This window comes from Podarcis bocagei (assembly GCF_964188305.1).
Source record: "Podarcis bocagei genome assembly, chromosome: 2".
NCBI lineage: Eukaryota > Metazoa > Chordata > Lepidosauria > Squamata > Lacertidae > Podarcis > Podarcis bocagei.
This window is the reverse complement of record NC_138126.1, coordinates 98,514,089-98,529,443: the sequence shown is the minus strand read 5'-3', so window position 1 is coordinate 98,529,443 and position 15,355 is coordinate 98,514,089. Positions and strand designations below refer to the sequence as shown.

Below are 15,355 nucleotides of genomic sequence, written 5' to 3'. Positions count from 1 at the left end.
CTAGAAGTAGTTGCAGCTGCCAGTAATCCAGGGCTCACCCTTATTTAAAATGCCGGCTGTCAGTTTTTCGGCTCTTTACTTACATCCTTACAATAGGGCTTCGTCTGTTATTTTTGAGACAGAACAGCCAAATGGCACCCTCCTTCTCACTGACAAACATGGGGTACGATCTGCTGGGCTGTTCCCCAGTGCAACCTGTGCTGAAGCGGTCATGAGTTGCGTAAGAGCACTTGTGTGCTTTCATGCATTTTCTGTTTTAATAATAATAATAACAATAATAACTTTTATTTATACCCCACCCTCCCCGGCCAGAGCCAGGCTCAGGGTGGCTAACACCAGTAAAATTACAGTAAAACATAATGGGGCGGGGGGAACCAATTTAAAATACAGGTTAAAATGCCATTTAAAATGCAGCCTCATTTTAAAAGTAGCCCATAGATCAAAACCATATGGGGAGGGAAACAGACTGAGTCCAAACCAAAGGGCAGGCGGAACAGCTCTGTCTTGCAGGCCCTGCGGAAAGATGTCAAGTCCCACAGGGCCCTAGTCTCTTGTGGCAGAGCGTTCCACCAAGTCAGGGCCAGTACTGAAAAGGCCCTGGCCCTAGTTGAGACCAATCTAACCACCTTGCGACTTGGGATCTCCAAAATGTTGTCATTTGTGGACCTTTTTGATGTGGCTTGTGCAGGAGAACTTCCTAGTGGATTCTGCCACAGGGTTGTGTAAGAGCAGTGGTTCTCTGTGGCCTTGAGGAACAGACACAGCTTGTTAGGTTGGAAAAAGTAGTGGTGGGGAATAGGGGCAAAACCTTTATTGCTGTGCATGAGTCTCATTTGCTTGCCCTGCCAGAGGGAGCAAGATGCAATACCAGCAGCACCAGAAGGGAAAGGGGCATGCAGGCAAACTCAGGTGGCGACCATTCTTTCCTGGGTAGACATACCAAACCTAGTATGTGTATGTTTCTCTGTGGCACAGTGTTGGTATCAGGGTGGATAAAAATCAATGTGTTTGTTTTTTTTAAAAAAAAGATATTTAAAAAACAGATTTTTAAAATTTAAATTGGATTTTTTAAAATTTAAATGGGATGTTTTTGATTTAAACTGGATTTTTAAAATAAAATGCTTTTGAGGAAAAATCTTTCTAAAGATAGTTTTCTGTTTAATTTACATTATAGTTCAAAGTATTCATCAAGAAATAAGAATTTGTTTTAAGTTTTTTATGTGTCCTAAGTCTAAGTTTTTTGTTTTTGTTTAACCACATCAGTTAACAAACATGGATACATACGCTATAAGGTTATTGTTTTAGTTAAATAAATTGTTTAAATTGTTATTACGGAAATGATTATTTTTCTCCTTCCAATAAAGTACAGCAGAAAAGTTGTCCAAATTTAAACAGTTAACGTGTTAAACCTCCACAACAATTTCATAATTATCTGCCTATGTATTTCTAAGAGTATAACCAAATCAGTAATTTTTGATATAACTGTAAAAACTACTCTGAAAATTTATTATTTAAAAAATGAAACCTTCCTTTGGTTATCAATATTAAGATGATACCAGCAAGAATGAGTCTTTCTGTAAAAAAAATGATTTAACTCAAGTCTTACTGAGTAGTGATTTAAATCAAATCCACCCTGGTTGGTATGTAATTAGTCTAGGATACATTCTTCCAGAATGGTGGAAATTTATTTGTATGGTACCTATGCTTGAGCCATAACAGGCTGTCTAGGAACTGGGTACATTTTGCATGCAGGTAGTCTGTAGCTGTTTGTGAGATTGATCTCCAGAGAATACTGATTAGTTTACCCTAGGAGGACTCAGCTGCCCTGTTGTGGAAAGTTTTCTGTAATGTTTGACAAAGGGAGGGCAGGTATGCTAAGGTATAACGGATTTGCTAGACGTTGTTTTGCACCAATTTTTCTGCTGTGCTGGAAGGCACATCTCACTGGTGTCTTAAGCAGCCTATGATTGCAGAGCAGAGAAACAGTGATAGAGAAACACTACATTTGGTGTGCAAAACATTTGTTGTCCAGGATGAAATGACTTCGAATTTGGGTCTGACCACAACGAAGGCTCTGACTATCCTGAGAGACCAGCTGTCGGCACTTCTGGAGGGGCATCAGAAGGAAAGGAAGAAGGTGATTTCCTGGAAGGTAAGCACGGCATTTTGCTGCATGTCAGTGAGTTGTTTTCAAGAAAACGTTACGTATTTCTTTGTAAGGTAAATTTTGCAGACAGATCCTTGGAGAAAGCAAGACTTTTCCCATTCCTGAAAGGGGGCACTTCTGAAAGGTGGCACTTAGCTGCTTCCAAAATGGGCAGCTGGAGCTGGAGCCGTGATGGTGGTGCCAGTTCTCCTGATGTTGTGGGACTATGGCAGCAACACCAAGGGCAGCGGACTAGAAGGAGGTTGGGCACTTCCAGGTTGCTGTGTACCCCAGCACAAAGAGGCCTGCCTCCTTCCTCACCCAGCCTGGTGCCTTAATCTGAGTATTCAGAGCTAGTGGTGGTGGTTCTAGGGACCCCGCCCCAGTGGCCTTCCCTACTGTGACCAGTTCACAGAACCATTAGTGGAACTGTGGATTCTTTGCTCCTCTGCAGAAGAGCATGTTCAAGTGTTCAGTGGCACTGACATGGCGCTTCATATCATCTACAGTGGTACCTTGGGTTACAGACCCTTTAGGTTACAAATCCTTCAGGTTACAGACTCCGCTAACCCAGAAATAGTACCTTGGGTTAAGAACTTTGCTTCAGGATGAGAACAGAAATTGTGCGGTGGCGGCACAGTGGCAGCGGGAGGACCCATTAGCTAAATTGGTACCTCAGGTTAAGAACAGTTTCAGGTTAAGAACGGACCTCCAGAATGAATTAAGTTCTTAACCCGAGGTACCACTGTATACCTAAATGATAGAGAATTGTCTATTTACTTATTTTATTTAACCGAATTTATATACAGCAGTTTACAGGAAATGTTGAAATTATAAATGAAAAGCAGTTAAAAGCAAGTAGTAAAAACATTTGAAAGGTTATTAAAATTTAAAAGGTTAAAACGCGACAACACCTGCATGTCTGGATTGGCTTGCCTAAAGAAAAATGTTCTAAGCAGATGCTGAAAAGTCTGTAGCAAATGCGCCTGCCTGCCAGATGTGAATAAGCAGGGAGTTCCGAAGTACAGTGGTGCCCCACAAGACGAATGCCTCGCAAGACGAAAAACTCGCTAGACGAAAGGGTTTTTCGGTTTTGTGTTACTTCGCTAGACGAATTTCCCTATGGGCTTGCTTCGCAAGACGAAAACGTCTTGCGCTTTTTTTTTTTAAAGCCGCTTGAAGAGGCGCAGTTGCAGCGGACCATGCTTCGCAAGACGAAAAACATCGCAAGATGAAAAGACTCGCGGAACGAATTCTTTTCGTCTTGCGAGGCACCACTGTATAGGTGCTGCCACACTAAAAGATCAATTTCTTACAACTGTGGAAACACACATTATGTGGCACCTGTAATAGTGCCTGGTCTGCAGATACATTCGAGTTGGCACATATGGGGTAAGGCAGTGCAGCAAGTGAATGATCAGAGCTAACCTTGGTAGACAGTGTTCATTTCCAGTGGTGGTAACGTCTGTCGCTGTCTCTCTCTACTACTCTCTCGTCGTCCACTTTAAGCAGGTTCCATTTTGTTGATGTAGTCTCTCTCCTCCTTTGTACTTCCTTTTCTTTTTGGTAGGAGGTGTGGCGAGCCAGTTTCCTGCACCATGGCAACCGCTGTTCCTGTTTCCATTGGCCAGGGGCATCCCTGATGCTGCTAACAGTGCTTATACTATTATGCTGTTATGGGAGCCAACCACAAGGAAGGTATGCTATCTCATTGATCGTTTTACTGCAATATTCTGTCCATAAATGACCCTGAAAGCTGCTAACATTCAATCATTAACAATTCCATAGAAGAGTAAAAAAAAAAAAAAAAGACAGCCGCGAACGAAACTCCAAACCAGATCACACCAGATGATTGAAACCAATAACCAGTTTCCACCTAGGTTTTGGAAATGTGTTTGCCTAGTGTCTAAAATTGACAGGGAGAGAGCCAAACTTATGCTCCAAACCAAATAATTCCATAAAATGTGCAGATCACCAATAAGATCTTATCCTACAGACCCACCAATGATGGAACACGGAATAGGGCTTCTGTTGAAGATCTAAGCACATTGGTGGATTTGTAATGGAGACAAAGTGGCCTTTTGGCTTAAACCAGCAGACTTGTCAGGGCACCTACCTAATTTCTCTCTGACCTCACATTATTTCCTTCTTCACTGGTTTATGAGACACACTCATATGGTTTTTTTGTTGGAAGGATTCCTGCAGACACTTGTTCAAGTGTTGTCAGGCTTCGGGGAATCTGCTTCCTTCCCTCCTTTGGCAGTAGATAAGTAGAACAAAGAGTCTCTTACCTGTTAGAAACTTAAATGATCACAGCGAGAGAACAAAGAATCCATTCCTAGGAATGAAGGTGCTCCCTAGTCACCCACGTCACTACCACGTCTTGTAACCTGATCTCTCAAACACTGTGCTTTCTGTGCTGCCCCCTTATCTGCTCTCCTTGACCTTGGGCTAAGCGGATGGACGCTTTCAAGCAAGTGTGTCTGTTAACTCTCTCTTTCCCAGTTCTCCTCCTCCTAGCTGTTCCCCATCCAGTACTTCCCAGCTTCTGCCTTTTGAACTATGTCCCTCTGCAAACCACTGTTCCAAATCTATACTGTCCCACTGCTCCTGGGAAGATTCAGGATCCTGATCAGGAACAGGGGGAGGGGGAGGCTCCCACCATTCCTCCTCCATGCAGCCCTCCTCAGCACGGTCCCTGACGTGTGTCTTCCAAGTCCGGGATGGACACCCAGTTCAGCATAGAGTGCTTGGGCTGCCAATGACTGGCTTTAAAAAGCTTATTGGGTGGTTTTTTGGTTTTGTTTTTTAATATAGCTGCTGGCACAAGGAGATTTCTAAGAAGCAGAAGGATTGGGGATGTTTTTAACCTGCTGGAAGCCCAGCCAGATGGGTGGGGTAATAAAAATAAAATAAAATAAAACAATTATTATTATTATTGTGATTTGAATCTATTAAAGGCATAGGAGCCCTGTCCAGCCTTGGCAGTCTTTCTGTGTGGCATTATATCATGAGTCAGATGACTGCAACTGAGTTGCATATTTAGATGAATGAATGAATATTTTTACATGTCACCCATGTTGGTGTACAGCAGGGGTGTCTAACTCAAATTCATCGGGGGCCGCACCAGCAGTTTGGTCACCCTCAAAGGGCCGGTTGTATCTGTAGGACTTACAGTACAGGAGAGAAGGGTTCAGGCAGCCATTGGATCTGTCACATCACAGGATGGCATGTGCTCAATATAAAAACAAGTGGAGGTTTCCTGAATGCATGTAAAGTGGAGGTTTCCTGTGTAGAACGGCCGGCGACGCTAGAGGGCAGACGTTCTCTGGCTTGTAGGCTGCCGCGCATGCGCTGAAGAGGAATAAAAGGTGAAGGCTGGCGGCCGCCGGCGGCTACACGGGCCACATGACGAGGTCTGGCGGGCCGGATTCGGCCCGCGGGCCTTATGTTTGACACCCGTGGTGTACAGGGTGCCAAAGCAACAACCGATGAACATTTTGCTTTTAATTTTACGAATATGATGGCAGTGTTTAATCCAGACCCCTCAAAGGATTTTTAATGGGTTTAGCGATCCTGATTTGAATTAAGCTGGATAATACAGACCACCCTAGAAGGTGCAAAAGGTTCCGTGCCCTTGTCAGTAGCAGGTGGGGTGGAGGAGGTGCTTACCTGACCTCCCAGCACGTGAGTTGCTGTTTCTTACTGGGAGAAGCAAGGCAGCAGGGAGAGCAGCATGGTGCAACTGGACCGGCAGAAACACTGGACCGCCTTGCTTGGTGCATTTGCACCCCTCTGCATCCTTGCTGCTGCCTTGTCCCTCCCACTCCCGGTAAGCAGCAGAGACTCACCTACCAGGAGCTCAGGTTCTGTAAGTGCCTCTGCCCCACCATGCCAGCTGCTCTTGGGCTAGAGACTTCCCTTCTTGCGACTCCTGCCAGGACAGCCGCATGGGGACGTATATTTCATTCCTTTATTCAGCTGCCTGCAACCTCTGATGTTTTGCTTTGCACAGTGAAGGTTCTGAAATTGTGAACGCCTTGGCCCTGTTCCTCTTGGTGCTGCTCGACATCCTCTTGATTGGACGGCAAGAGAGGCTAAAGTGCCAGGAGGTCGAGAAGAGACTCCGGGACATCATTGGCAGGATAAATGGTGAGGCCGCCTCTCTCCCCACACTGCCCCTCGCTCCTGTTTGCTATCCTGTGTAGCCACATCCTCTCCGTAATTTTAGTGCCTACTGTCCATTAGTTTTTATGTAATGCCTTAAAAAGCAAATTCTTAATTAGGGGCAATTGTTGCTTTCATATCATGGTCGTATGAAATATTGTCCCTTAAACACCCCAGAACTATCCTTGTCTTCCATCACAACCACAGCTGTCAGTTCTCCCCCTACCATACCTTCATAGTCTACCCTTATGACTTATTCACAGGACAAATGTACTAGGCTAGGTTTGCCCTTTCTTCCCCTCTCTCATTTGGCACCCCGTTTTTCCAGCAGCCAAGTGTATTCTCTCCTCTTCCGGATTCCCATCACAAAAGCTTAACCCCACTTTTCACCTTCCAGTAGCACCTTAGAGACCAACTAAGTTTTTTATTGGTATGAGCTTTTGTGTGCATGCACACTTCTTCAGATACACTGAAGATACAGTTTCAGTGTATCTGAAGAAGTGTGCATGCACATGAAAGCTCATACCAATAAAAAACTTAGTTGTTCTCTAAGGTGGTACTGGAAGGAATTTTTTTATTTTGTTTTGACTACGGCAGACCAACACAGCTACCTACCTGTAACTACCACTTTCACCTGTACATCCTCGCACTATCAGGGGAATGGGGGAACTGTTTTCCCCGTTGTCATTTGCAGCGGCCTCCTTTCCTTGCTGCCCCCACCGCTCCCCACTCCACCCTGTCCACTCTCTCATATGCAAATACATACACTGATTTTCCAAAGATGTGGAGGCTCCTGCTGCCTGCCCTACGGGGGGAATACTTGAGGACAGCTGCTGGAAGCCACACGGTCTGTGTGAGGATCGAACCAGAAGTGACATTAACTGTGTGCTTTCATGACTTAGGAGAATGTAAATAGCAGCTGCAAGGGGGCTTGAGTAGCAGTTTGACTACAGGGAGTGAAAAGAGAGGAGGAGAAGGAGTTTAACTTCTTCCCCACCATAGTCTTGATGAAAGTCGTGCCCTGGAGCTGCATTGGTACCAGTGGAGGCTTCCTTCCTGGTGCAAATTGCAGCTTCAGGAGGGTGATCTTTGTCAGGATTGCCATGGGGCGGTCCTTATAGTTTCACTGCTACCCAACCACCACCTTTGCAGATACTGTTTACATTTTTTTAAAGGTGCATTCATGCAGTTAAGGCAATCCATGCACTAAGATGCATCCAGAATGGATTCCTGCCGTAGTGGGGGATGTGGCTTATCACCCAAAGCCCACCCACTCTGGCCATGGCACCACCATACCTCTCCTGCTAATCTGCTTTCCAGATGCCTTGAAGGATGGCAAAGAGCTGAGCTGGACAACCTCCATGTACCCTGACCTTCACATGCCCTTTGCCCCCTCCTGGTCACTCCACTGGGTCTACCGGGACGGCCATCTTGTCAATCTTCCAGTCAGCTTGTTAGTAACGGGTGATGTCGTTGCCCTGAGGCCAGGGCAGGAGTCCTTCACTTCTCTCAGAGGGATTAAGGTAAGTCAAGTTTCTTCTCTCTTTGCACCAGAGTCCTAGGTATTATAAGGGCCAGTGCTTTTTCCCCAGTGGGTATTCAAGGGCACCTCCTTCTTTTGGTTAAAAAGTGTGACACGTACTGTAACAACTTCATGGTGAAACAAAACAAAATAAATTAAATTAAATTAAAAATTTAAAAAATTCCTTCCAGTAGCACCTTAGAAACCAACTAAGTTAGTTATGGGTACAGTGGTGCCCCGCAAGACGAAAAACTCGCTAGATGAAAGGGTTTTGCGGTTTTTGAGCTGCTTCGCAAGACGAATTTCCCTATGGGCTTGCTTCGCAAGACGAAAACGTCTTGCGTTTTTTGCAAGTTTGTTTCCTTTTTCTTAACACCGTTAATACAGTTGCGACTTGACTTCGAAGAGCAACTCATAGAACGCGGTGTGGTAGCCTTTTTTGAGGTTTTTGGTGATTTTTGAAGCTTTTCCAAAACTTTTCCGACACCGTGCTTCGCAAGACGAAAAATTCGCTAGACGAAAAAACTCGCGGAACGAATTCATTTCGTCTTGCGAGGCACCACTGTATGAGCTTTTGTGTGCATGCACACTTCTTCAGATGCACACTTCTTTCCTGCATGCGCACAAAGGATCCCTGAGTTTGCCCGTTTTCAGCTTTTGTCTCCCATTCTTCTAACAGGATGATGAGCACATAGTCCTGGAGCCTGGGGATCTCTTTCCCCCCTTTTCTCCTCCACCATCTCCAAATGGGGAGGTGAAGAAGGGACCTCAGAATCCACAACAGTATCGACTCTTTCGTGTCACAAAAACACCAGTGATTGACAATGTCAGGTAAGTTCAATGTGAGGACAGTCTGTTACTGAAATTTGAAGTAAGGTAGCAGAATGGATGGAGAATTCATCTGAAACAGGGCATTCTTGGTGGTGGCTTCCTGGCTATGGAACTCCCTCCTAATAAAAATAGGGCAGGCGCCCTTTTCACATGTGTTCAGTAAACATGCAAAAACCTTTTAGAAAAAAATATTTAGTTATCCAGGCTTTGGACTGAGAGTTTTATGACATTTTTACACTGCTGGTTTTAACTGTTTCCTTGAATATATGCTATAGTGCTGCTTTTAAAATGTTTTCATCTGATTCTGTTTTTGTGATTTGTCCTGAGCTCCCTTTGGGGAGGAAGGACAAGTTACATATTTGAAATAAAAAAATAAAATATGTTCAATCTATCCTGTGTTCAGTTATAACCACAAGAATACATTATAGTCTTAAAAATCTCTGCCACACAATATTTAAGTATTGCCATCTGACAAATCAACTCTTTGGATGGAATATACCAGTCCCATATAGTGGTTTGCTGTATAAAGCTGGGAGGTATAAGGGAAAAAAGCAATAAATACCTGGAACTTTGCAAAATCCTCAGTAAATCTTTTGTTATGTTTCAGGTTATGTTTAGACATGGCTTTGTCACGTTCTGTGACTGCTCTGGATAACGAAAGATTCACTGTACAGTCGGTGATGCTCAAGCTTGCCGTTCCCATTGTGCTGGTACGTCCTATTGATGAGCTGCTTTTTGTAACCAGGCTTGCTCCAATCAGGTTCCAGGTGGCTGGGACCATTGCATTTGACTACAACTTCCTGTGACCTGAGCAGTTCTAACTCATGCAGAAGGTTCTTGATTGGTTTTGGGTATCGGTCATACTCTTTGGAGCTCAGCATTCGGTGGTAGAATATGGGAATTACGGTACAGTGGTACCTCGGGTTACATACGCTTCGGGTTACAGACTCCACTAACCCAGAAATAGTGCTTCAGGTTAAGAACTTTGCTTCAGGATGAGAACAGAAATCATGCTCCAGTGGCGCAGCAGCAGCAGGAGGCCCCATTAGCTAAAGTGGTGCTTCAGGTTAAGAACAGTTTCAGGTTAAGAACGGACCTCCAGAACGAATTAAGTACTTAACCCGAGGTACCACTGTACTTGGTTTGTGCACAGAAGAGAATTTGGCAAAATCCATGGATGATCATGGCAAGCCCTGAATTCTTTGACTCCAGTTTATATGTAAAGTATGCATCATCTTTAGGCAAATCTTTTTTCTTTTTTTTAGGCAAATGAAGTAAACAGGCTCCATTAATTAATACATTTTTTGGTCACATCCAAAATTAGTCTCTACTTATAGGGCTTGGGATGGCTCAGTTGGTAGAGAGCATGAAACACTTAATCTCAGGGTCATGGGGCAAAAGATTCCTGTATTACAGGGGCTTGGGTTACATAAACCTCGTGGTCCCTTCCAATTCTACAGTTCTATTCTTTTTTCTTTAGATTTAGATTTTTAAACTTTTATTTCCAGCACAGTTGTAGGACACCTGCTTTGCATGCAGAAGGTCTTGTATTCAGTCCATCATCTCCAGGTAGGACTGGGAGTGTCCTCTGCCTGAGACCCTGGAGAGCCTTCTGATGGTTGGTGCTGAGCCAGTTAGACGAATGTTCTTTGGTGTTAGGCAGCTTCCTGATCAGTTCTGGGAGATATTTACTTTTTTCAAATGGCTTGGGCCATTGAGGCTCTGATTGCTTTCATGTAATAATAACCAGAAGGTGTTTCTGCAGTGTTTTAAGTGATATAGCTACACCTATCATAGTGATTTACATATAGGGGCTTCTAATGCTGTCTCCTTTCCTTAAACGGCAGATTGGTTTCCTGATCACCAATGCCATACGCTTTGTTTTCATGGCTCCTGGAGTTGTCCCTTGGCAATACACATTGCTTCAGCTGCAGGTAAAATAAAAGAATGTGTTTTTATTTTCTCTGAACTTCAGTTAGTTTCCCTATATCAGGAAAGACATACCTTTCTGGGCTATACGTGTGTGTGTGTGTGTGTGTGTATACATGCCTGATGCAAATCCACCTAGCTATGATGTGGATGTAAAATTGATTTTAAACACTAAATCACCAAGTAGCTTCTGTGGCCTAAATGTAGTTTACCTTCTGAAGGGCTCTTCACTTCTGTTCTTTATTTTTCCTGTGGGGATATTTGTCCTCTGTTAGTGTTCAGGTTTAGCCTGTGTCTAGAAACATCTCTCCTCTTGGACTTCCATATGCTTGTTTTGATTAAGTTTCCTTTCGCATCTGAGATTCATATGGAAACTGTAGCTTTTCCTCTCAGTTTAAAAGTACCATGATGGGTTTGTAGGTGATCAGCACTTTAAATCTAAAGAGGAACACTGATCATCTGCAGCCCATACATGTCCAGACAGAATAGCAGAAGTGGCCTTGGAAGCACAGTGATGTTCATTTAACCTCGTTTACGTGTGTGTGTGTGTGTGTGTGTGTGTGTGTGTGTGTGTGTTTCTTTGCACATCTGTCCATTGATCTTGAGCACTGGACACATCTTGGAAGTATAAGTAATAATGTTCTTGTGAGCAAGCGGTTCCTGCTCATGGGTGTGTGTGTGTGTGTGTGTGTGTGTGTGCTGCTGCTTCTGCTGGTGCTGTTGGGGAAGTGACGGAGCCAATCTTCAGCTATACTAACTGGAGACCTGGAATGCCTTCACAGGTCAATGGGGTCCTGCCCATCCTCCCGCTGCTGTTCCCTGTACTGTGGATTCTTTCCACTGCCTTTGGTGAAGCCAGAGTCCTGGCCCAGATGAGCAAGACCTCACCCACTTCCCTGGTAGGTACTTCTACAACATCATGTTGTTATGAAGAGGGTGGACTGGGTAAAGGCAATTCTGGACTACTGAGACAAGAGGGGAGTTCACAGATGTTTCCTAGGTCTGAAAAATACAAATACAGTGGGCCTGTGTTTTTCCATTTTGCCCTGTGAACCTTTGAAACTGGATCAGTTGTGGGTGCAAGTGGAAGTATTGCCATGGGGTGGGGGGACGAACATAGTAGTAGTAGTAGTAGTAGTAGTAATAATAATAATAATAATAATAATAATAATAATAATAATAATAATAATAATACTATAGTATTCTTTATATGCCACCCATCTGTCAACAGAATAGTTGGAATAGAACTGACATGAGTCTGTTAGGTTTTGGGAATGGGCAAAATGGGGGTGGTAGGAAGGCCTGATGGACAAGCTGCTGGCTTTCAGCTCTCAGCTCTGAATAATTTCTCCGAAAGGCTTGAACAACGGAGATGGTAGGTCCAAGTGCTTGCTTGCCTGTCGCAGCCAGTATTTGGGCTCTAGCTTTTGACTGTTCTGCAAAGTCTTCTTAATAATTGTCTAATATCTGTAAAACCAGATTTTGTGTGACCCCCCCAAATCTCTGGGGTGCAAGAATAATAGGAGAGGCTTTTTATCTTCTGTGTGAAGGGAGAAAAGGGGGCAGATGGTTCCTCTGTCAGTTGATTCCTACCACTCCAGATGTTACTTCTGTCTCTTCCATTCTCTGCCCTCTCCTCCCTCCCTCCCTCTCTCTCTCTCTCTCTCTCTCTCTCTCTCTCTCTCTCTCTCTCCTCCATTTCTGCTTGCTGCAGGCATGTAAAGCTTAAGTTCCTTCTCTTCCTTTTCCCCCTTTCCCCACCTTGTTGCCAGCACCTCCATGTTCCCTGTCACCCACACTTGTGTTCCCAGTTGTTTTCATGTTTGCTTTCTCTATCCTGCCGGTTCTTTCCCCCTATGTGATTAAATTTCAGATGTGATTCTGCATCACTTGTCACCTGAATGCTTGTTTGTGTCTTAGTTCCATCTTGACTTAGAGTAGCATCCTCTCTTGTATCTATTTCTCCCCCAAATCTGTTTGGAATATAGCAGTTACAGCCCTTTCCTCCTTGATCAGGCTCTTGGATCATGTGTCCTCCTGTCTTCTCCTGGCCTTCCCTTCACCTATTGGATCTGAGCTCTTCTTCTCTCATTCTGCATGATGCTATTCCTTTCTTTCCATCACCTTCCCCCCAGTTTCCTCTCCAAACCTTCTTGTGGGCCACCTTTGTATTTGACGTTCCTCCTGGCCATTTTGAATGGGGGTAATGTACCCACTTCAGATCAAATACTATCTTCTACATCGAGACACCAGTCCAAGATGAACCTCGAGTTTCCTTCACCGATTCCATCTCTCGAAGATACTCAGAAAAACGGACAGTGTCATTTGGGTTCTCATTCTTGACTTGGACAAAGCGTAGCCAAGGCAGGGTTCTGGATTCTGCTCAGGTCCTGCAGAGCAAAGCCCATTTCTCATCCATATCTTCCACTGGTGAAAAAATGTTTTCCAAGGGATGTTCCTCATGCATCATTTCTCAGCACCTTGATAGTAACCAATTTGTTCTCTTGCTGCAGCTGGCTAAGTTCTCAGAGGACACACTGAGCAGCTACACAGAGGTGGTATCTACCCAGGTACTATTTTATTAACCAGTCTTGCATCTGTTCTTGTGGTGTTGCACGTTTCCGTGAGATCCTCTCCATCCTCTCTCTCTGTGATCTGCTTGCCCACTTGTGCTTATATCCTGCTGCTGGTGTCTCTCGCTTTGTTGGTGCTTTCGTTGGCTCCTCCTGCGCGTCGCATGCCGGATGCACACTTCCCCACCCCCCACCCCATGCTCTTTCTCATAGCAGATGCTCACAGTTCCCTTTGATTGTCTGAGAGTGAAAGGCCTTGTGATTCAAGCCTGTGGTTGCCTAGAATGCTTAAAATCTGAATCTTAAACAAGCTGAGTTTCAAATCCTATATTGATTGCCCTTCTGGGTGGAAATAGCTGACTGAGAGAGACTGGTAAGTATCACAGGGACTTGGACAGACTTTCATATAGACAAATCATCGAAATCAAAGTGGGAAGAGGAAGAATGGAAATCACGCTCATATGTTTTTATTGAACAGAAGGGCTGGGATTTCTAAGTTGGCCCTGGAGTCTCTGTGTTGCAGTCTATTTCTGTAGTTAGCTCTGCTGATCTTGTTGAACTGCAACTCCCATCAGCCCCAGCCAGCATGACTAGTGGCCAGGGCTACTGAGAATTTTAGTTCAGCAACATCTGGAGGGCCACAGGTTCTCCACACTTGGGGCAGCACCTTGACCACCTCAATATGTCTGCCCTTCTTTGCAGCTGTACTTTCATAGATGCTCAGACTTCATCACAATGAACTCCAGAAGGCAGTTTGTCCTTGCTTCACTCTTGCCCGCCAAAAATGTAATTTAGTCAAACGGAATCAAAATGATTTATTGGCGGCACTTCTTGCTTTCCTCAGTCAGAAGCAAGGACCAATTTGGGCTGCTCATTGACTTCCGTAGTGACTACACCAAGGATTGGGTGGGTGGGTGGGAAATACTGTGGCAGTAAATTTTCTTGGTAAATCTTCAATAAATTGTTTCCCAAAAATGAACCCATCTATAGCATTTAACTGATAATACGGATGAGAAGAATACACTGTGTTGGCTGCCTATTAGCTAGTGAGCCAAATTCCAGGTTTTGTTACTAACATTTAAAACCCTAAGCAACTTGGGACCAGGATATCTGGCAGACACAGACCAGACCAATCTTTAAGAACTTCTGAGGAGACCCTGCTGGTCATTCCATGACTAGTGGATTGCCAATAGTCAGTCAGTTCATTGTGTTTTACAGACAGCCATTATACACATGAAAATAATAAATGATGCAGTGGATTGTCACCCTATGGCAACATGGAAGTGGGCCTTCTTGGTGATATAGCACCTACTCTTTAGAATGCCCCCCCCGGTAATTAATGAGACAAAGAGGATAATGACTTTTAAATGCCTCTTTAAAATTTGCATATTTACCCAAGTTTTTGTAGACTCTGCTTCCATTTTTCTTTTTTTTTGGTACAGTGTGCTTGTGCTTTATTAACTTGTTTTTAAGATATTCTGTTGTTGTGTTTTAATTGGGTTAAGTGGTATGAAATATTGGAAATAAATTAATTATAGCCTGCTTTCCCACCAGTTTGCCTCCAATATTAGATTGTGTCATTGCTCCTTAGCAATGTTCTCTGAGCAGCCCAGAATACGGGACTGAACAATAAAACCACAATGCAGCATGAAAATCCATCGAGTGAACCTTATAAATGAAATCCCATGCTACAAGCATTTTGTACAACCTGTGTATTGATCATCTCATCGAGTTTCTTCAAGCACTAGATCTCTTGTTTATGTACAGCAGGCTGTACCTTCCTCCCTTCAGAAATGTGAAGCAGCGCACTTTCCTGTAGTCCTGCCTTTTCTGGAAATGGATCTCATTTCACAATGAACTGAAACTTCTTGCCTCTTTTCCTTCACTTTGTGAATCCATCCGTGTCCATTCCCCCTTTTTTTGGCAGGAAATGATGCGGTGCATCTGGAGCCACTTCCTGCATGTTCTGAAGGGCAGGTCTCCAACCCTCACCTTCACCTCTAGTTTGCTACACAGCCTGGGATCTGTCACAGTAAGTATGCTTGCAAGGAGCGATCTGATAGTGAGCATCCTAGTTGCAGGGTCTGCCTGCTGGGGTCCTTAGGTTTCCTGTTTCTTTTACAGGGCAAGGGCTATAGCTCAGCGGTAGAGCATATGCTTTTCCAAGTCGGGCTGCAGATGTCCTCT

At 44.2% G+C, this 15,355-nt stretch overlaps 1 protein-coding gene across 7 annotated transcripts in view; it reads left to right on the top strand.

Moving 5' to 3' along the window:
- TMEM94 (transmembrane protein 94) overlaps nucleotides 1-15,355 on the top strand; it is a 74,360-nt gene that overhangs the window by 28,924 nt on the left and 30,081 nt on the right. For 6 of the 7 annotated variants that reach the window (XM_081185086.1, XM_081185083.1, XM_081185084.1 and 3 more), the window contains 10 exons: nucleotides 2,033-2,152; nucleotides 3,717-3,844; nucleotides 6,162-6,298; nucleotides 7,634-7,836; nucleotides 8,515-8,666; nucleotides 9,274-9,376; nucleotides 10,514-10,600; nucleotides 11,378-11,494; nucleotides 13,109-13,165; nucleotides 15,096-15,200. In XM_081185086.1, coding sequence (XP_081041212.1) covers nucleotides 2,039-2,152; nucleotides 3,717-3,844; nucleotides 6,162-6,298; nucleotides 7,634-7,836; nucleotides 8,515-8,666; nucleotides 9,274-9,376; nucleotides 10,514-10,600; nucleotides 11,378-11,494; nucleotides 13,109-13,165; nucleotides 15,096-15,200 — 1,203 coding nt within the window. In that variant the 5' untranslated portion in view covers nucleotides 2,033-2,038. The remainder of the gene's footprint in view (nucleotides 1-2,032; nucleotides 2,153-3,716; nucleotides 3,845-6,161; nucleotides 6,299-7,633; nucleotides 7,837-8,514; nucleotides 8,667-9,273; nucleotides 9,377-10,513; nucleotides 10,601-11,377; nucleotides 11,495-13,108; nucleotides 13,166-15,095; nucleotides 15,201-15,355) is intronic. The other variant, XM_081185085.1, reaches the window with a different exon arrangement.